At 42.7% G+C, this 23,393-nt stretch overlaps 1 protein-coding gene across 2 annotated transcripts in view; it reads left to right on the forward strand.

The window, feature by feature from the left end:
- The window catches only part of LOC126234434 (uncharacterized), an 86,793-nt gene extending 77,847 nt beyond the window's left edge, over nucleotides 1-8,946 (forward strand). For both annotated transcript variants that reach the window (XM_049943130.1, XM_049943129.1), the window contains exon 6: nucleotides 8,633-8,946. In XM_049943130.1, coding sequence (XP_049799087.1) covers nucleotides 8,633-8,796 — 164 coding nt within the window. In that variant the 3' untranslated portion in view covers nucleotides 8,797-8,946. The remainder of the gene's footprint in view (nucleotides 1-8,632) is intronic.
- The last annotated feature ends 14,447 nt before the right edge of the window (nucleotides 8,947-23,393 follow it).

Raw genomic sequence — 23,393 nt, forward strand, 5'->3', positions numbered from 1 at the left:
AGATCCACGATGGTTTAATAGCCATGGCGGAAAAGCGCTACGTAAACAAACTTAGTCTCAGATTCAAGAGAAGTAAAAACCTAGCTGACAAACAAAAGCTGAAAGAAGCGAAAATGAGCGGAATGAGAGCAATGAGAGAAGCGTTTAACGATTTTGAAAGTAAGACATTGTCAACTGACTTAAGTAAAAACCGTAATAGAATTTGTTCGTATGTAAAATCAGTAAGAAGTCAAAATCATCTATTCATTCTGTCAGTGACCACACCGGCACCGAAACGGAAGATAACAGATAGAAGGCCGAAATACTGAATTCGGTCTTCCAAAGTTGTTTCACTGCGGAAGATCGTAACACTGTCCCTCCTTTCAATCGTCGTGCGAACGTCGAACTGGCAGATATTGATATAACCGATGGCGGAATTGAAGAGCAGCTACAATCGCTTAGTAGTGGAAAGGCTTCAGGACCAGATGAGATACCAATAAGATTATGCAAAAGAACTTGCTCTCCTTCTAGCAGTAATATATCGTAGAACGCTTGAGCAACGGAAGTTGCCTGACTGGAAAAAAGCGCAGGTCATTCCCGTTTTCAAGAAACGCCATAAGACCGATCCACACAATTACAGACCTGTATCGTTGACGTCAATCTGATGAAGAATTATGAAACATGTTTTATGTTCAATAATTATGACGTACTTGGAAAGTGACCAGCTCCTCTATAAAAATCAACACTGACTCCGCTAACAGAGATCCTGCGAAACTCAGCTGGCTCTGTGCCTCCATGAAATCCTCAGCGCTCAGGCTGATGCCGTGTTCCTTGATTTCAGTAAGGCATTTGACACCGTCCCGCATTGCCGTTTGATGAAAAAAATACGAGCTTACGGAGTATCGGAACAGACCTGCGATAGGATTCAAGATTTTCTTGCAGACAGAACTCAATACGTCGCTCTTAACGGAACTAAATCTACAGATGTGAAGGTAATATCCAGAGGACCACAGGGAAGTGTGATAGGACCGTTGCTGTTCACAATATATGTAAATCGAGTAGAAAGCGTTTTTAACAAAGTAGCAACGCCAGAAGATTGTAAGAATTTGCAGAACAATCTGCGGAGAACTAATGTATGGTGCAGACTCTGGCAGTTGACCCTGAACTTAAATAAATGTAACGTATTGCTCATACATAGGAAAAGAAATCCATTCTGTACAGCTACACTACTGATGACAAACAGCTGGAGATAGCGTCTGCTGTGAAATGTCTATGCGTAACTATACAGAGCGACCTTAAGTGGAATGACCATATAAAACAGATAGTGGGAAAAGTAGACTCAGATTCATTGGAAGAATCTTAAGGAAGTGTAACTCATCCACGAAAGAAGTGGCTTATAAGGCGCTTGTTCGCCCGATTCTTGAATATTGTTCATCTATCTGGGATCTCTGTCAGGTGGGACTGATAGAGAAGATCCAACGACGAGCGGCGCGTTTTGTCGCGGGATCGTTTAGCTGGCGAGAGAGCGTTACGGAGATGCTAAACGAACTCCACTGGCAGACGTTACAAGAGAGATGTTGGACGTTGTGCATCACAGAGAGATTTACTATTGAAATTTCGGGACAGCACTTTTCAGGAGAGTCACGCAACATATTACTTCCCCCCACATACATCTCGCGTATTGACTACGAGGAGAAAATTCGAGAAATTAGAGCCAATACAGAGGCTTGCTGACAATCGTTCTTCCCACGCACTATTCGCGTGTGGAACAGGGTTGGAGGGATCTGATAGTGATACCGAAAGTACCCTCCACCACACACCATTAGGTGGCTTGCGGAGTATGATGTAGATTTAAATGTAGATGTAGAAACAAACAGTGAACAACTTGGGGAACAATCAGGAAAGAATATTTTTAACCTTTCACAATCAGAGATTCTTGTGTGGTGTAAGATATACTAATTGTGAAACTTCCGTGGAGAATAAAACTGTGTGCCAGACTGAGACTCGAACTCGGGACGTTTGCCTTTCGCGAGACAGTGGTCTACCATCTGAGCTACCCAAGCACGACTCACGCCGCGTCCTCACAGCCTTACTTCTACCAGTACCTCGCCTCCTACCTTCCAAACATTACAGAAGCTCTCCTGTGAGAGGACAGACAAGTTTAGTGTAGACAGTCTCTTTAGTAGGTCTGTTGCATTTTCCAAGTGTTTTGCCAATAAAACGCAGGCTTGATTCGCCTTCCCCACAACATTTCCAGTCTGTTCTTTTCAATTCTAATGACTTTACTAGAAACTAAACGTCAGTATCAGCCGCACACAATATAAGAGTGTTCAGATAGTCTCTTAAATCGTTAGATTAGGAACAGCAGAGCCTCTAACACTTCCTCGAAGAACGCTAGACGTCACTTCTACATCTACATTTATACTCCGCAAGCCACCCAACGGCGTGTGGCGGAGGGCACTTTACGTACCACTGTCATTACCTCCCTTTCCTGTTTCAGTCGCGTATGGTTCGCGGGAAGAACGACTGCCGGAAAGCCTCCGTGCGCGCTCGAATCTCTCTAATTTTACATTCGTGATCTCCTCTGGAGGTATAAGTAGGCGGAAGCAATATATTCGATACCTCATTCAGAAACGTACCCTCTCGAAACCTGGACAGCAAGCTACACCGCGATGCAGAGCGCCTTTCTTGCAGAGTCTGCCATTTGAGTTTGCTAAACCTCCGTCAACCCGACGTGGTACGGATCTCACACTGATGAACAATACTCAACTATAGGTTGAACGAGTGTTTTGTAAGCCACCACATTTGTTGATGGACTACATTTTCTAAGGACTCTCCCAATGAATCTCAACCTGGCACCCACCTTACCAACAATTAATTTTATATGATCATTCCACTTCAAATCGTTCCGCACGCATACTCCCAGATATTTTACAGAAGTAACTGGTAACACTGTTTGTTCCGCTATCATATAATCATACAATAAAGAATCCTTCTTTCTATGTATTCGCAATACATTACATTTGTCTATGTTAAGGGTAAGTTGCCACTCCCTGCACCAAGCGCCAATCCGCTGCTGATCTTCCTGCATTTTGCTGCAATTTTGTAATGCTGCAACTTCTCTGTATACTACAGCATCATCCTCGAAAAGGCGCATGGAACTTCTGACACTATTTACTAGTCATTTATATATATTGTGAAAAGAAATGGTCCCATAACACTCCCCTGTGGCACGCCAGAGGTTAATTTAACGCATGTAGACGTCTTTCCATTGAGAACAACATGCTGTGTTCTGTTTGCTAAAAACTCTTCAATCCAGCCACACAGCTGGTCTGATATTTCGTAGGGTCTAATATTTTTATCAGGCGATAGTGCGGAACTGTATCGAACGCCTTCCGGAAGTCAAGGAAAATAGCATCTACCTGGGAGCCTGTATGTAATATTTTCTGGGTCTCATGAACAAATAAAGCGAGTTGGGTCTCACACGATCGCAGTTCCCGGAATCCATGTTGATTCCTACAGAGTATATTCTGAGTTTCCAGAAATAACATGATACGCGAGCAAAAAACATGTTCTTAAATTCTACAACACATCGATGTCACAGATATTCGCCTATAGTTTTGCGCATCTGCTCGACGACCCTTCTTGAAAACTGGGATTACCTGTGCTCTTTTCCAATCGTTTGGAACCTTCCGTTACTCTAGAGACTTGCAGTACACGGCTGTTAGAAGGGGGGCAAGTTCTTTCGCGTACTCTGTGTAGAATCGAATTGGTATCCCGTCAGGTCCAGTGGACTTTCCACTATTGAGTGATTTCAGTTGCTTTTCTATTCCTTGGACACTTATTTCGACGTCAGCCATTTTTTCGTTCGTGCGTTGATTCAGAGAAGGAACTGCAGTGCGGTCTTCCTCTGTGAAACAGCTCTGGAAAAATGCCATCATCATCCCAGAGTGTCTGGATTTGCTGTTTCGATCCACTTACTGATTTAACGTAAGACCAGAACTTCCTAGGATTTTCTGTCAAGTCGGTACATAGAATTTTACTTTCGAATTCACTGAATGCATCACGCATAGCCCTCCTTACGCTAACTTTGACATCCTTTAGCTTCTGTTTGTCTGAGAGGTTTTGTCTGCGTTTAAATTTGCAATGAAGCTCTCTTTGCTTTCGCAGTAGTTTCCTAACTTTGTTGTTGAACCACGGTGGGTTTTTCCCGTCCCTCACAGTTTTACTCGGCACCTACCTGTCTAAAACGCATTTCACGATTGCCTTGAACTTTTTCGATAAACACTCAACATTGTCAGTGTTGGAACAGAAATTTTCGTTTTGATCTGTTAGGTAGTCTGACATCTGCCTCATATTACTCTTGCTAAATAGATAAACCTTCCTCCCTTCTTTTATAATCCCATTTACTTCCATATTCATGCATGCTACAACGGCCTTATGATCACTGATTCCCTGTTCTGCGCTTACAGAGTCGAAAAGTTCGGGTCTGTTTGTTATCAGTAGGTCCAAGATGTTGTCTCCACGAGTCGGTTCCCTGTTTAATTGCTCGAGGTAATTTTCGGATAGTGCACTCAGTATAATGTCACTCGATGCTCTGTCCCTACCACCCGTCCTAAATATCTGTGTGTCCCAGTCTATATTTGGCAATTTGAAATCTCCACCTAAGACTAGAACATGCTGAGGAAATTTATGTGAAATGTATTCCAGATTTTCTCTCAGTTGTTCTGCCACTAATACTGCTGAGTCGGGAGGTCGGTAAAAGGAGCCAATTATTAACCTAGCTCGGTTGTTGAGTGTAACCTCCACCCATAATAATTCACAGGAACTATCCATTTCTTTTTCACTACAGGATAAACTACTACTAACACCGACAAACACGCCACCACCGGTTGCATGGCCGGCCGCGGCGGTCTAGCGGTTCTAGGCGCTCAGTCCGGAAACGTGCGACTGCTACGGTCGCAGGTTCGAATCCTGCCTCGGGAATGGATATGTGTGATGTTCTTAGGTTAGTTAGGTTTAAGTAGTTCTGAGTTCTAGGGGACTGATGACCACAGATGTTAAGTTCCATAGTGCTCAGAGCCATTTGAACCATTTTGAACCGGTTGCATGCAATCTATCCTTTCTAAACACCGTCTGTGCCTTTGTAAAAATTTCGGCAGTATTTATCTTTAGCTTCAGCCAGCTTTCCGTACCTATAACGATTTCAGCTTCGATGCTTTCTATCAGCGCTTGAAGTTCCGGTACTTTACCAACGCAGCTTCGACAGTTTACAATTACAATTCCGATTGCTGCTTGGTCCCCGCATGTCCTGACTTTGCCCCGCACCCTTTGAGGCTGTTGCCCTTTCTGTACTTTCCCGAGGCCATCTAACCTAAAATAACCGCCCAGTCCACGCCACACAACCCCTACTACCCGTGTAGCCGCTTGTTGGATATAGTGGACTCCTGTCCTATCCAGCGGAACCCGAAATCCCACCACACTATGGCGCAAGTCGAGGAATCTGCAACCCACACGGTCGCACAACCGTCTCAGCCTCTGATTCAGACCCTCCACTCGGCTCTATACCAAAGGTCCGCAGTTAGTCCTGTCGTCGATGCTGCAGATGGTGAGCTCTGCTTTCATCCCGCTAGCGAGACTGACAGTCTTCACCAAATCAGATAGCCGCCGGAAGCCAGAGAGGATTTCCTCCGATCCATAGCGACACACATCACTGGTGCCGACATGAGCGATCACCTGCAGATGGGTGCACCCTGTACCCTTCATGGCATGCGGAAGGACCCTTTCCACACCTGGAATGACTCTCCCCGGTATGCACACGGAGTGCACATCGGTTTTCTTCCCCTCCCTTGCAGCCACGTCCCTAAGGGGCCCCATTACGCACCTGACGTTGGAGCTCTCAACTACCAGTAAGCCCACCCTCTGCGACCGCCCGGATCTTGCAGACTGAAGGGCAACCTCTGGAACAGGACAAGCAGCCATGTCCGGCCGAAGATCAGTGCCAGCCGGAGACAGAGCCTGAAACCGGTTCGTCAGACAAACTGGAGAGGCCTTCCGTACAGCCCTCTGGAATGTCTTTCGCCCCCTGCCACACCTCGAGACGACCTCCCACTATACCACGGGTGAGGGGTCAGCCTCAATGTGTCAGTATCCCGGGCAGCCACAGCCGAAGTCCAATCGGGGGATGTGTGGGACGAACTGGCCGTCCCCAACAAACCCCCGTCCGGACCCCCACAGTGATGCCCATTTAAAACAGCCTCAAGCTGTGTGACCAAAGCCAGCACTGCTTGAAGCTGGTAGCAAGGGGATGCCAACTCAGTCCGCATCCGAACACAGCAGACGCAGTCCCTATCCATGCTAAATACTGTTGTGCAAAGAACGTCTGAACTAATGTACAGAGAGCACAAACAAATTTACACAAAATTTAAACGGTTATTAAGATACAAGATTGCCTAGTAAATGCAGTAATGCTGCGACTTGCGCACTACTGACGCACTCCTCAGCGACAGAGGGAGACTACGCGATTTTACACTATTCAATTACTAAAACGCGATGCTACAACTCTCAAATACTAAAATACGCCCGAATTTTGCGAATTAAACACTGCAAGAACCCAAAAAAAAGCAAATAAATTAAGAATTAAACTATGTAAAAAATAAGTGAGCTAAGAGAATACGACTTGCTGCTGGCAGCTGCTTATCCAACGGCGGCAGGAAGCACTTCTGTTTCACTTGCTGACTTCCCGTCAATTACTTCGAACTCTGACCTCCCTGGCAGGAAATCACGAATGCAGTCACACAGCTGACGCTACACTCCATACGAACGCAATTTGCTTACAAGCCTCTTGTGAGGAACAGCATCAAAAGCCTTCTGGAGATCCAAAAATAAGGAATCTGCTTGAGATCCCATGTTGATAACACTTATTACTTCGTGTGAATAAAGAGCTAGTTGCGTTTCACGTTACTGTTTCTTTCTGAATCCGTACGTGCTATATGTCAATTGATCGTTTTCTTGCAGATAATTCATATGTTTGTATACAGTATATGTTCGAAAATCTTACTGCAAATCAACGTCTGAGATATTGATCTGTAATTCATCGGATTACTCCTACTTGGGTATTGGTGTCATCTGTGCAACTTTCCTGACTTCAGGTACGGATCTTTCGTCGAGCGAGGGGCTGTACGAGTAAATAATAGCTAACTTTGGATAAGTTGTGTCAGCATACCCTTATAATGAGGCTTAGTTGGTATAGGATCTGGGCCAGGAGAGTTACCTTTGTTAAGCGATTTAAGCTGCTTGACTACACCGATGATGTCTTCATCTAAGCTACTCTTCTTCGCTGCTGATCTTCATTAGGTTCCTGGAATATCTAGTTCGTCTTCTATGATGAAAGAATTTCCGAAAACCGGGTTAGTAATTTAGTGGCCCCGTCGTCGGTAGTATTACCATTAGTACACCACAATGAATCTGTTGATCGTGTCTTAGTGTACTTTACACATGACCGAAATTTCTTGATTTTATGTCAGATTTCGACACAGTGCTTCGTTGTGGAAGCTACTGAAAACATCTCGCATTGAAGTCCGTACTACATTCCGGGGTCAGTATGGTATTTCCAATAGTAGATTTTTGTGTACTTCTTTGACATGCGTTTTTTCGTTGCTTCTGCAACAGTGTTCTGACCTGTTTTGTGTACCATGGAAGATCTTCTAATTACTTGTTAAAAATTTCCAAATTGCCGCCAATACTATTTCCCTGAATGTAAACCGTATCTGACCTACACTTACATACAGTAGTTTGGAAGAAGTGGATACTGTCAGTCAGGAAGGAGTCAAGCGAATTTTTATCGAATTTTTAAAACACGTACATTTTACGTTTATTTTTGGTGGATTTGGATGTTACGGTGTTCAGTATCGATACAACGACCTTGTGGTCACGGCTAATCCATATATCCGTCATGATGGTTCAAATGGCTCTGAGCACTATGGGACTTAACTCCTGAGGTCATCAGTCCCCTAGAACGTAGAATTACTGAAACCTAACTAACCTAAGGACATAACACACATCCATGCCCGAGGCAGGATTCGAACCTGTGACCGTAGCGGTCGCGCGGTTCCAGGCTGTAGCGCCTAGAACCGCTCGGTCACCACGGCCGGCAGTCATGGTGGTCCCTATTTGCTCAAGATTATTTATTGCTCAGAGGGTAAGCACCTTTTCGCAACGATACACGCTTCTAGTGGGCTCCTGAATTAATTGTTCAAAATAATTTTCGGAGTCCGCAGCTCGTGGTCGTGCGGTAGCGTTCTCGCTTCTCGCGCCCGGGTTCCCGGGTTCGGTTCCCAGCGGGGTTAGGGATTTTCTCTGCCTCGTGATGACTGGGTGTTGTGTGATGTCCCTAGGTTAGTTAGGTTTAAGTAGTTCTAAGTTCTAGGGGACTGAAGACCATAGATGTTAAGTCCCATAGTGCTAAGAGCCATTTGAACCATTTTGAACCATAATTTTCGGAGAAAGCATTTAGCATGATTTCAGATGATGGTTTATGCCTTCCATCGACTTCAACTCTCCGAGAAGCTATAAAATTTCATCAGTAAAGTGCACAATTCATATTACCATGTTAAACGTGACCCAGACTATGAATCTTGCGCTCTGTTTACAGGAAGGCACCTAAGTGACATGGAGTTCCAGCTGTGGGCGCCGGATCAGCCGAATAACGACGACGGTGGCGCAGAAGAGAACTGCTTGGCTCTGTCTGTGAAAGGCTACAGCGACGTTCGCTGCGATCTGAAGCTGCTCTTCGTTTGTGAAATACTGCCCGAGTGATCCGTATGTCCCAAGGTAGATCGTAGCTCTGTGCAGGCACATTTGCCGTATAACGCAGTGGACCACGTCGTTGATCTATGTAACGCGACAGAAATATTTGTGAGAATGAAATGTTCAGTGTAGAGAAGAATACACCTTATTACGTCTTTATTATCTTAGTTTCTGAGTTTTAAAATACTAACCTTAAACTGAGATAGTGGACATCAGATAACGTCTTGCTGTGTCGGTCACATTTAATCAGAATATGGCGTCTATTGACAATACTGCCGTGTGTTACAGACTTAAGGCTCTGTGTTCAGAAGAAAGTTCGCTGAATATGTACAATAGCAAATGTAGTCTTTCAAGACAAATATTGTGGAATTTAAAATCTTGGATCCATTTAAGTCAATACATGAATTTTTCGTCGGTGCTTGACAGTAAATAAATACTGGTTATGGAAATGACGGAAGTTTTCCGTTTATTATTTTGTATTTTATTTATTGGCTGGTATTAAGGTCACATACTTAAGACTATGGTAAGATGTGTTTGTATGTATAACGTACTGACATGGACCATATTGGCTGCGTCGGTCGACCGTGGTTGCCCTGGAACAGATTATTTCTAAACCCTAAAATTTGCACCAACATATTCGTATTAGAATTATTTTTTTTCTGGTCTGTGTCTCTTCTCATCTATAGGCGCTAAGTACTTACTTTAGTGGATGAAGTAGCACCAAATTTTGCTTCCTAAAAGTCCCAACTGTAGCTTCATATGCGAATGGATTCTACATCTACATATACATACATACTCCGCAATCCACCATACGGTGCGTGGCGGAGGGTACCTCGTACCACAACTAGCATCTTCCCTCCCTGTTCCACTTCCAAACAGAACGAGGGAAAAATGACAGCCTATATGCCTCTGTACGAGTCCTAATCTCTCTTATCTTATCTTCGTGGTCTTTCCGCGAAATATAAGTTGTACTGCAGTCAGCCTCAAATGCTGGTTCTCTAAATTTCCTCAGTAGCGATTCACGAAAAGAACGCCTCCTTTCCTCTAGAGACTCACACCCGAGTTCCTGAAGCATTTCCGTAACACTCGCGTGATGATCAAACCTACCAGTAACAAATCTAGCAGCCCGCCTCTGAAGTGCTTCTATGTCCTCCCTCAATCCGACCTGATAGGGATCCCAAACGCTCGAACAGTACTCAAGAATAGGTCGTATTAGTGTTTTATAAGCCGTCTCCTTTACAGATGAACCACATATTCCCAAAATTCTACCAATGAACCGAAGACGACTATCCGCCTTCCCCACAACTGCCATTACATGCTTGCCCCACTTCATATCGCTCTGCAATGTTACACCCAAATATTTAATCGACGTGACTGTGTCAAGCGCTACACTACTAATGGTGTATTCAAACATTACGAGATAATTTTTTCCTATTCATCTACATTCATTTACTTTTATCTATATTTAGAGTTAGCTGCCATTCTTCACACCAATCACAAATCCTGTCCAAGTCATCTTGTATCCTCCTACAGTCACTCAATACGTAGGGTGGAAACTTCAAAATTCTTAGGTGTCCATATTGATGAGAGTTTAAATAGGAAAAAACACATTTTGGAACTCCTAAATCAACTTAGTTCGGCCACATTTGCACTTAGGATCATGGTAAACTTTGGGGAGAGAGAAATCAGTAAGTTGACATATTTTGCTTATTTTTTATTGAGTAATATCATATGTATTAATGTTCTGGGATAACTCATATTCAAGAAAGATGGTCTTCGTTGCCCAAAAACGTCGAGTACGAATAATATGTGGTGCTCATCCGCGATCATATTGTAGACATCTGCTTAAGGAGTTGGGCATTCTGACTACTGCTTCACACAATATTTTTTCCCTCATTAAAGTTTTTGTAAATAATCCATTACAGTTCAAAAGGAACAAGGAGGTACATAATCACAATACTTGAAGAAAAAATGACATTCATTATTCAACATAAATTTTCTCTTTAGCACAGAAAGGGGTGCACAATGCTGCAACAAAAAATTTTGACCACTTACCCAGTGATATAAAATATGTAATAGAAAGTAAGGTAAAATTTGAAAATAAATTGAAAAAATTTTTTCCTAGAGAACTCCTTCTATTCCGTAGACGAATTTCTATGTTTTTAGCGTGTAAAGGGTGGTGGGTAGGAATTGCTAACTCAATCTGTACATCTTCTTTTCATTTCGGGAAAAAAATACGGTGATGTTTAGAGCACAAATAATTGTACAAATTAATTTACAATATGAACCAACTCGTATGGCCGGCCGGAGTGTCCGAGCGGTTCTAGGCGCTACAGTCTGGAACCGCGCGACCACTACGGGCCCAAGTTCGAATCCTGCCTCGGGCATGGATGTGTGTGATGTCCTTAGGTTAGTTAGGTTTAAGTAGTTCTAAGTTCTAGGGGACTGATGACCTCAGATGTTAAATCCCATAGTGCTCAGAGCCATTTGAACCAACTCGTTCGAAATCACGACGTTTTATCGTGCAAAATGATCCGTGGGATATGAAACTAACTAACACGACGCGCCGGTAGGCTTCAAAGCCTTCGAAAGAGGCCTTCGAAAAGTGCTGCGCAGGCAGTTTTGTAGAATATACAGTACAGTATACATATCTAAGCCGGCCGCGGTGGTCTCGCGGTTCTAGGCGCGCAGTCCGGAACCGTGCGACTGCTACGGTCGCAGGTTCGAATCCTGCCTCGGGCATGGATGTGTGTGATGTCCTTAGGTTAGTTAGGTTTAAGTAGTTCTAAGTTCTAGGGGACTGATAACCACATCAGTTGAGTCCCATAGTGCTCAGAGCCATTTGAACCATTTGAACCATACATATCTAATTTTTCGAATTGCGGTTTAGCCAAAGAGGGAGTCAGTCCCTCAAAGAGCGGCCTAATGGGAAGTCTAGAACGCGCATTGTATTGTTATTTAGCGTGCGTGTGAAATATGTCGAGAGTAATAGATTACACGAAAAGATTTCTTGTGTGTTGTCATTGTAATATTTACCTCTGAATTTCGTAAATGATTACAAATTTCATATTTTTCTGCATTCCGGTATTAAGATAGCAAGATTAATGTTACCATGACTGGTTTTCCGCTTGCTGATGATTAAAGCAGCGGGATTTACTCTAAAGATGGGTATCACCTGACAACTGCTGTTTGTTGCTTATTACTACGGTTTTTGTAGTATTAGCAGTTAGCCAACACTACGCACACTACTTGGTTGAGGAGGCCGAATGCACTCGTTAACACACGCAGGCTGGCGTGAGGTCTGAAACAGGATACGTAATGAATGCTATAAAGAAAAGTACGTAGCTGCTGGAATATTTAACTTTAATCCATCCTTGCGGTACATCGCTCTTGACGATACAAGTGAGACTCTGTAGATACATGCAATGTAATGCTAATGGCGCCTTGCTAGGTCGTAGCCATTGACTAAGCTGAAGGCTATTCTAACTATCTGCTCTGCAAATGAGCGAGGCTTCGTCAGTGTGCATCGCTAGCTAAGTCGTCCGTACAACTGGGGCGAGTGCTAGTAAGTCTCTCGAGACCTGCCGTGTGGTGGCGCTCGGTCTGCGATCACTGACAGGGGCGACACGCGGGTCCGACATGTACTAATGGACCGCGGCCGATTTAAAGCTACCACCTAGCAAGTGTGGTGTCTGGCGGTGACACCACAGTTTTCATGTCCATAAAAAAATAGCCCTGTCTAATTGCCGCCACATTAGTAATATTGCTCCAGCAAATGAATATAACCGAACCATCTTTGAACTTAGTACATTTTGCATTTATTATCATTTCATGAATAAACTGTCACTCTTCACTAATGTATGAAGCCATAAAGAAACGTGGTGGCGGGGTCAAATTATTGGTTTATCACTTCCGTAATTTTTAATATTAAACGTCACGCCCTCTGTCCATTCAGTCCTTATTTTATGCACTATAGTGCAGAAATTCGTAACTTGAGAAATGTGTTTCCGCCGACATCATAGGTGAAATCGCAATACTACGAGTAACATCAGAGACTTTGAATCTCATACATATACTTACAAGTATTAAAGATATCCGTCTAATATTACTAAAGTAATAACGTTAAAGACGGTATTGAATGACACAGCGCTATAAAATTATTTCATTCACTTATCCGTAGAATAAGTTAGCCGCAGGTTGCTAATTAATCTAGAAGAACTGATCGCTTAACACTAATGACTTAAGTGCTTTTCACCAACACGAAAATCTTGAAACATTAGCGACTGATTAACGAAAAATAACGACGACAACCTAGTATTCTTGCCACTGATGGTAATACACATAAATAAATGTCCTCTGTTATTGAGATACTGCTACGTAGCTTTTTGCAACTACTACAGGTATGTTATACAACTGTACTGTATCTAGAATCACATGATAATTATTCTTCGCTGTTTGCTACACGTATTGTCACAAATACTTCGCAAAAAGCGCAGGGAAATTTATTTTTGTCTTTAATATAATTATTACAGTAATGTGACTACTTAACATTTAGAGGCGACTGATGTTTACACAACCTGTAGCTGCAGAAGGAGAGGTAAGTGAAGGATAACAAACTAAATGATAACAGACATTTCGGTATAGTTTGCCAAATAGATTTGCCTATTTAGCTTCTTTTAGTTTGAACCCTTAATTCATATGTTGAAGCTGAACTAACAGTTTTCAATGGCGCAGTAAGAGTATTAATTATTAGCAACAACGTTCAAGCTAATACAATTACATTCAGAGGACTGTACTTAGATAGTTCAGTATCGTTTCACTGTGAAAAATTTCACATTTACATGATAAGTGCCACTCCATTTTTGGAATGCTGCGTAGTCACATTGTAATTACAAAGTTGCAGCATAGAACATTTCACAGGAACTGCAGTCCAAATGTTACACTGCATTCACAATTATAACATTACACATAAAACATACACTACTAGAAGCACACACATAAATGTCACAGCACCTTCCGAAAATTCATCCACAACTATTCTTAGTAACATAAAACATATTTACTTGCACCAAAAAGGTAAAACTAGAAGTAAGCGTAGCCTTTAGCGTTCGGTGGCAATGTGTAGTTGACTCCTCCAAATGCTAGGTTTATCGGTAGCATGCAGGACAACTCAAGACACTGTAGCATAGTGTAATCATGTAATACTTTTCTATTATATTATCACACACAGCATTCTCCTTCTTATCACTTTCTGTGCGCCAAGCAGTACATTTGCACAAACCAGCACACAGTTTACACCTGCATTCATTGGAGTAAGTATCACGCATTCTTCGAATGTCACAACAGCCGGCACGTGGCACGAGAATGCCATCCACAGATCGCTCTCACGGGATCTGAGTGGCGTCTAAGAGCTGGAGACTTGCTCAAGCTTGAGTAGAGATATTTCTTCCTGTAATTAAAGATGTTTCAGTACCAATGACAGACGTCTATGACACGAATTACTAAGTAATTATACTGCAAGGCGAGTATACATCAATATGGTAGAATGTAAGACTTGTAAGATAAATTTTCGTCTCTAGATGAAGTGAGAGTAACTCTCAATCGCAATTCAGTAACAAACATTTCCTACAAAATAATGGCTTCCAAGGACGTTAGTCAAAAGTCTAGTATAAGTCGTCAGCGCATGACATGGCTCCATGTTTAACAAAATGTGGCCGGCCGCAGTAGCCGAGCGGTTCTGGAACCGTACGACTGCTACGGTCGCAGGTTCTAATCCTGCCTCGGGCATGGATGTGTGTGATGTCCGTAGATTAGTTAGATTTAAGTAGTTCTAAGTTCTAGGGGACTGGTGACCTCGGATGTTGGTTCCCATAGCGCTCAGAGCCATTTGAACAACAAAATGTGTTTGTTCTTAAAGGCTTTACGTTACCAGTAGTGATTTATGAATATTTACGAGACCAGTCTTTTCTCTTGCACCCGAAGATCACGAATTTTAGCACTCATTACTATATTAGTCTTCAGTTTGCTACTATGTATAACCACCATTCATCTCATAATTAATTACTGACAACACTACAGTATGTCTACATCACCATTCCGCTTTCTATATACTCCTCATTCTGTGGTCGATTTCCTGCACACAGGGTCATTACAGCCTGTAGGAACATATAGATTACAAAAGAGCATAATTAAATAAAATGTAATCAAAATAACACCATGCAGACGTATACATACCACTGCAACAACATGTGTATTAAGCCTTATTTTTGTCGAAGCAAAAAATCGTTCAGTGCAAAACATTGCATTACGTTTTGTTTACATTACTCATTAGTTGAAACAGTCTGCCACACCACACACTCCTCTCCTGCATCACAAAAGGCTAAACAACACTTACGTGACACAATTCTCCACCCATCTCTTCAATCACAATGCTTTTATAATCAAAGGATTATATAGCAGAGGTAACACATTTGGATCGTACTGTACAACTAAAAAGAATCTAATACATAAACACAGAAATATCATGAACTGAATTAGAAATAGAATGACATCTAATCCTCTCCCCTTATTAATTTGAAATTATTGCTGACACGTTACCAAGAGATGGCTTCTGAAATACTCATTAACATCCTCCTAATGATGTCAACTAATTCATATCATCCATTAAGCCCTTGTGCTGGCACAATTGACTCACCTACCACAAACATAATGTACATAGTCATATAAGTACTCAAAGTCATAAACAACTTGCAGTCGTAATACATAGCAGAGGAAACATAATTACACACATATCCATATTTAATTACAACAACATTTCCAGTAAATTCATGACACAGGTTACCGTTTCCACTTAAGATATTACATTGCATGAAATAATTTTTACGATATCTCTTTCTTCTAAGGGTCTCTATTTTGATGGGACTCTGATGCACCTCTTGCTTCACTCTGAATGGTCCACGTAGACGAAAAAGAACTTTTGAATTAAGGAGTTGTGTTCGCCTGGTAACTTGTGCAACTTCACCAATACTTGTTATCCCATGGTGAATAACCTTGACGACTTCGCTTCTCAGCGAAGCCGTCTTAAAAACATTACCGGAGCTAACTTTACCACGTTAATATGCCCCAGTGTGGATAAAGCAGGCTATGGAGCAGTCTACATGTCTTTGTCTTGAGGAACCCGATTTCTCAAGACCAGATAGTAGCGAAGTAGAAGAGCAGCCAAGTGAAAACGAGACAGATAGACAGAAAGTAAGTATTATTTCTGAAGTGGTTACCATAACTGTTAATACATTCATCATTCCGTAAGGCAAGATTGTCAGTGCCCTCATGGTGGTTGCCTACAGAATCATGATTGTATCTAGGCATGCGTCACTTCAGCTGCAGCACAGTGACGGCTATCAAAGGCTTTCCTCATGGGTCGAAAAATAAGGAAATCCCATGATGAGAGATTTGGACTTTATGGAGGATGTGTAAGGGCTTCCCAGCAAAACTTCTGCACCGTACTTGAAACAACCTTGGCAACATGTAGACCCATATATTGCCAAGTTTGTTTCGACTACTGAAGGGTACGTTTCTCCATGAAGACATTCACCAGTCTCACGGTAGCTGTATGTACTAACAGATATGGTGACCATTTTGTAATTATAAATATTTTCCTTACTTTTTTCCATCTATCTTCTTTTCGTTTGACTGTCCGTTACAGAGTCATTCATAATATCGTTTATGATTTGTTCGGACTGTTGAATATACACTCCTGGAAATGGAAAAAAGAACACATTGACACCGGTGTGTCAGATCCACCATACTTGCTCCGGACACTGCGAGAGGGCTGTACAAGCAATGATCACACGCACGGCACAGCGGACACACCAGGAACCGCGGTGTTGGCCGTCGAATGGCGCTAGCTGCGCAGCATTTGTGCATCGCCGCCGTCAGTGTCAGCCAGTTTGCCGTGGCATACGGAGCTCCATCGCAGTCTTTAACACTGGTAGCATGCCGCGACAGCGTGGACGTGAACCGTATGTGCAGTTGACGGACTTTGAGCGAGGGCGTATAGTGGGCATGCGGGAGGCCGGGTGGACGTACCGCCGAATTGCTCCACACGTGGGGCGTGAGGTCTCCATCGTGGTCGGCGGAAGGTGCACGTGCCCGTCGACCTGGGACCGGACCGCAGCGACGCACGGATGCACGCCAAGACCGTAGGATCCTACGCAGTGCCGTAGGGGACCGCACCGCCACTTCCCAGCAAATTAGGGACACTGTTGCTCCTGGGGTATCGGCGAGGACCATTCGCAACCGTCTCCATGAAGCTGGGCTACGGTCCCGCACACCGTTAGGCCGTCTTCCGCTCACGCCCCAACATCGTGCAGCCCGCCTCCAGTGGTGTCGCGACAGGCGTGAATGGAGGGACGAATGGAGACGTGTCGTCTTCAGCGATGAGAGTCGCTTCTGCCTTGGTGCCAATGATGGTCGTATGCGTGTTTGGCGCCGTGCAGGTGAGCGCCACAATCAGGACTGCATACGACCGAGGCACACAGGGCCAACACCCGGCATCATGGTGTGGGGAGCGATCTCCTACACTGGCCGTACACCACTGGTGATCGTCGAGGGGACACTGAATAGTGCACGGTACATCCAAACCGTCATCGAACCCATCGTTCTACCATTCCTAGACCGGCAAGGGAACTTGCTTTTCCAACAGGACAATGCACGTCCGCATGTATCCCGTGCCACCCAACGTGCTCTAGAAGGTGTAAGTCAACTACCCTGGCCAGCAAGATCTCCGGATCTGTCCCCCATTGAGCATGTTTGGGACTGGATGAAGCGTCGTCTCACGCGGTCTGCACGTCCAGCACGAACGCTGGTCCAACTGAGGCGCCAGGTGGAAATGGCATGGCAAGCCGTTCCACAGGACTACATCCAGCATATCTACGATCGTCTCCATGGGAGAATAGCAGCCTGCATTGCTGCGAAAGGTGGATATACACTGTACTAGTGCCGACATTGTGCATGCTCTGTTGCCTGTGTCTATGTGCCTGTGGTTCTGTCAGTGTAATCATGTGATGTATCTGACCCCAGGAATGTGTCAATAAAGTTTCCCCTTCCTGGGACAATGAATTCACGGTGTTCTTATTTCAATTTCCAGGAGTGTATAAATCCCGAGATCAATGAAAACGATAGCAATAAATTCTTCAGCACTTCAGTGCACGCTCCCAAAATTTGGAGTTAAACTGTGGCTCAGTGTCAAATGATAATATTTTCGTCATGATCAGCTGTGGCATAAACCTTTAATGGAAGTGAGCGTAACAGATTCATTGGTGACTCTCCTCAGTAGCATGAGGGACACAGACATCAGTTTTGATGCCACAGAGACATAGAAAAACTTTGAGTGATGCTTGAGAGTGGAAAGAATAAATGTTCTGCAGAAAGTTCACTTAATTTTGGACAAATGAGAGGAAGTAATGAAGTAAGACGAGAAACCATCTGTGGTTCCACTTTCTGAACAGTTTTGCATGGAGCCAAGACGTTGTAAATTATTTTCCTTCTGCTAAAGAATTAACAGATGTCTCAAAGCTTGTGTAACACTTCTTTGCTCAGCAGTGCACATCACTGAAGTGAGTATGTCAGATCAGTTTGTTAATCAATTCCTCAGAAACCCAGTGTGGGCTATAGACAGTTCTTCTCCTGACCTCCATCCCATTTTTGATTACATAATACTATGTAACTGCAACATTAGTATAGTCTTTCCACTTCAACTTCATGTCCTTCCATGTCGGTCCTTACCTGTTCCTTGCCAATATCTGCAAGCAAACACGTGATAAAACCGCCAAAAGCAAAACCTTTTAAGCACAATACATTGAGATTATTCTCATTATGATCATCCTCAGTCCCATTATACAGCCCTAGAGGTGATCCTGAAAGAGTGCCAGAAATGACATTATCTTAATCAGGAATACAAACAGTAGTGAAATTACATTCTTGTAAACATACCACTCATTTGGCTAAACTCCTGTGCGTTAATCTTGCATTCATAAAGAATTGTAAAGGTCGGTAGTCTGTATATTGGCTACCTGACCAAACTAATAAGAAACACTGACAATATCCCACATGACAGCCAAAGCTTCCAGCTGAAAAACAGAATAGTTACATCCACACCATGTGAGTATTCGGTTAAAATAAGTCAATTTTTTGATGAATCAGAATACTATTTACATCAGATTTCTCGAAGATGTCTGCTCCAAGACCAGTTTTAGAGCTGTCCATCCCAAAAAATCTTACTTAACTCAGGATATGACAGGAGAAGAGCCTCATGAAGAGACTGTTTCACAATTTGAGACCCATTTTATGCCTGTGCACTCTAGTTCCCCATCAATTCACCCAGGTGTGGTGTATTCGACATGTTCAAGTTCGTGAACTGTTAACAGTAGTAAGAGTAAGAATAACATGAATCGCCCCAGGCTAATATGGATCAGGTTGAACCCCTGATATAGTCACAATATGGTCAAGACATCTGACGTATTTCCTACCAAGCTATGATTTTTCTAGATTCACTGTCACACCTACATCTTCAAACACCCCCTTCCCCCAAATTTGTCCCGTATCTCATTATGCTTTCCTCAACTATCTTAGAAATCAACATATCATCAACGTAGTAATTTGTCTCTTGTTTAGATCATCAGGCAAAACACTGTAAAAACCTGTTATGAAAGCAGTCTGTCTGAAAGGAAACTTGTAGAACTGATAACAAGAACCATAACACAAAAATGCTGCATATTTCCACAACTAGGAATGTAACTCAATTTTCCAATAGCTTGCACTTAAATAAATTGAGGACAGAATTCTGAATCCATAAAATTTTTTCAAAAGCTCATCCAGGAGCTATGGTCTGTCACTATAACATAGCATAAATTAACGCGTTTATCTGTCACGAATATAGCTTCAACGCAATACCATCACCTTTCTTTGGAACAGTGGATTATTAGAGGAATTGACAATGGGCTCAATGATAGCCTGCGGCAAATCTTCTCAATCTCTGCCTCTACTCTCATTTTATTAATAAATGTTATGGGATGAGTTGACAAAGAACTTACCGTGCTCTTTGACGTGAAACCTTTAAGAATAACCTCGGATTGTCCCAGGATGCACTGAAAAAATAATAATTACCTCTCAGAACACTAAAAAACTCTCCTATTGTTACTTCATCTGCCTCCTCGACGCAGTCAACCCGATACCATATCTGTTGCAAAGTATATACTTTTCTTTTGTAGTCTAGCATTAGAATTGCTGGGGCACAACTCTCACTTCCGACAGGCTTGGGCCCAATAGACAGACCTGGTGGGAAACTTTAGACAATAATTAGAACCGTTTTTGTTAACAGCACATTCATCATGGTCAACTTGAACGTGGACTCACTGTTCTCCAAACGCACATCACAGCCAACCATTTCCAACACTAATTGGTTCGTTGATAAAAAAGTTACGTTCAAAATCACATCAATAGCGAAACTCAACACACTCGCAAAACTCACATAAAACGTAAAACCATTATACAGAAATTCAATACCTACTTGCCTTCCCGTTTCAACACTTTTTCAGGAAATTGCCCCTTTTACCTTGGTCCATTTAAAGGAAGAATAGCCATCAACGTACCCCTTTCCAACTCTGAAACACTGACTCTCTCAACAGACTCCTCGCTACCTGTATGCACAAAACACGACAATGCAACTCTATTCATATCTATTCTTAGCACTGGACTCGTTTGAGACTTTACACTTTGCTGTTTCTCATTAAGTAACAATTTCCTGACTTTTCGAAACCTAACGTTTTCAGTTGTTCAGAACTCTCGTCTGTCCCCCCTGCAGCACCTGTACCAGATACTGACGGCGAATGCCGTTATCTTGGCTGGAAGCTCTTTGCATGTACAGTATTTCACATATCAGCTGATCACACTCCAATGATTTGCAGACCTGAATGACTAACTTCCTAGTAACTGATTTCACTGTTCCCTCGGAACTTCAGACTATTACAACTTCTCCAGCTACTCGTGAAATCATAACTATCATTTTTATTTATTTATTTTTTTTTGAGGGTACCATATCTGTATGTATGTTAATCAAGCGGTCCTCGGTCATAATAGCTGTTTCCCTGTGGTCTGCTATTAGACATTGTCCCATTCTATTACGATTACACTCCAACTTTTGGAAGAGACTCTAAAAACCTTCAAAATGATGTTTACAGTCCCCATATAAGAAGACCGATCGCGACTAGGAACTTACATTAAACAAATTTCGCATTAACTCAGCAGGACTGTTTAGACTCTACGATTTTCAGGATTATATTTTCAAACAAAACAGCACACTTGGTTGAACACAATTAAGTAAGATTTTACACCGCAAGACTCCATATTTTACTCTGTCTTGAGCTGCCTCAGACAAATAACGAAACTTGAAATTCCAAGCTAACACGTGCATTCACATAGCAGGTTTACCTTCCAAGTAACCACATACAAATTCAGTCTCTTTCTTCGGTTTATAAAGCCCCTGAAATCTGTGAACTGATAAGAAATTACACCCCCAGTAGCAGTTGCCTTCGTGCAGGCGCCTAGCTTTAATTCGACGACTTTCTTTGTAAACGCACATTTTGAAAATTCTCGCTAAATGAGACGGCTGCAAACCGTGGTGATTGCCGAACTGGAGTGGTTTAGAAGGAACCTTTGCCACTTTATTCGCACAAATGTCGATGCCTCACCCCTCCGTGATCACACCGCAGGAGGGCGTGAAACAAGAGCACTGAGAAAGTGTAAGACCCTTTGCTGCTTTGGATCACGTTCAGATTTCGGCGAATGGTTTTGAACGGTTTCTAGTGGTTCCATCTTGTACTGCACTCCAAAGGGGTGAGATCACGTTCAGTGGGTTTGTTAACTCACTAGGTAAAAAGAGAAGGGTTTAAGCCTTAGGAAGATATCAGCAGTACCAAGACTGTCAAGAACGTCCCCTTGTTCATTGCACCGCAAACTGTCGTTGTCAACCAGAAAGTGTGTGGGAATCTACGTCCGAAGGAAAGGGGCGTTTTCATTGACGCCCTTTAGGCCACTCTGAGGCCATATGGTGCAGATCCTGAGCGGCGGTGTGTCTGAAATGTCTTCCTCGGCCACTCATAAGAAAACCGCGTGGTTGCAACCCTGGGCGTCGCGGTTCTGACCTCCGTTACAGAAGCATCAAAAGAAGGGTTAAATTTGGGTAATACGGGGTGTTTTGATCTTCCCAAAGTGTGACAAATCTCCTGTCCCTTTGAGCAGAACTGTGGTGAAATTTGGTGCCAATGGGACACCATTACCCCACGTTACAGCTAAAATGACCTTCTGAACTCTGGCCTTTTTATTTCGCAAGTGTTGATGCCTTGTTGTTTGAAGCGTCGACGAGCCCGAGGTGACACCACAGGGCCAAATTTCAGACTTGTGCGTCGCAATGGGAAACAAATACAGTGTTTCGAAAAAGTGAATATTTAACTTTGTTGTGCAGTGTAGTTCGGTGATGACGGCGAAAGTATCTTTTTCTAATTCTACATACAAATTTACTATCGGAGTTTATGGGTGTTTAGGAACGGAAGTTATTTACATTATTTGCCTTTATTCTTGGGGAGAACAGTATTGTAGCATCTGTTCTTGGATTTCGCAGACTGAAGCTCTTCCGTTCGTTGCATGTTTAGAGGAATAAGGAGGTGTACATTGTTTTAAAGAGGTTGTTTCACCTTTCTAACAGTGACTGTTTTTGACTTGATTTTGAGGTCTTCGGTTTGCTGCCTCTTAATAGCGAGAAATAACGCTTTGGTTTCTTTGTTGTTACGTTACGATGGGTACTTTTGCCTATTCTTGTAGGTCTCTTAGCATTTTGTCAAAAAATTCCATCGTCTTCTTTGGACGCTGTAGCTAATGAGAACCTGACATACTTAATCCACTAGTCTAGCACTGCAGTGTGCTTATCCACCGATCGCAGGCACAATGACCATGCTTGAGTTAGTTCGTCTTCTGTTTCTTTGTTCCAACAGAGAAACATTTAAATTCCACTTAAAAACAAATACTAGTGTTTTGTGCAGTTAATCTGCTGAAAGAAAGCTATAATGATCACTAAAATATACTGTAATACTTCTGCTTGTGGTAGAGATCTTTCCACATTATGGCGAATATCAGTTCTGTCAAGGTTGCAGCAGGGTTTGGGCGTTAGAAACATGTACCCAGCAGAGGAAGGATGTTGAATTTTCCATGCATCTTTAAGTCATTAGATAGATGTTTCAGTTCCACTGACCGGAAGAATTTGGTTTCTTATCCTTATGATTTGGCGTGAGATTGTCTTAAAAGGACTTTCGCAAGTGAGCTTCGTGGTAGTATCAGATAATAAACCACTTGAGTTGTAAATAGTTTTTTTGGTTCAGCCACGACCGGTTTGGGACGCTTATAAACTTATGAAGCTATACAACAGAAGCGGATTGTTATCTGATTCTTGCGACTTAGAATACAATCGAAATCACCAACAATTGTAAGGCTAGTTGAGTTTCTACACAATAAATAAATAATTTATTCTACATAAAACGTTGCTCTGTCTAACCTGT

Source organism: Schistocerca nitens, chromosome 2, assembly GCF_023898315.1.
Source record: "Schistocerca nitens isolate TAMUIC-IGC-003100 chromosome 2, iqSchNite1.1, whole genome shotgun sequence".
Classification (NCBI taxonomy): Eukaryota; Metazoa; Arthropoda; class Insecta; order Orthoptera; family Acrididae; genus Schistocerca; species Schistocerca nitens.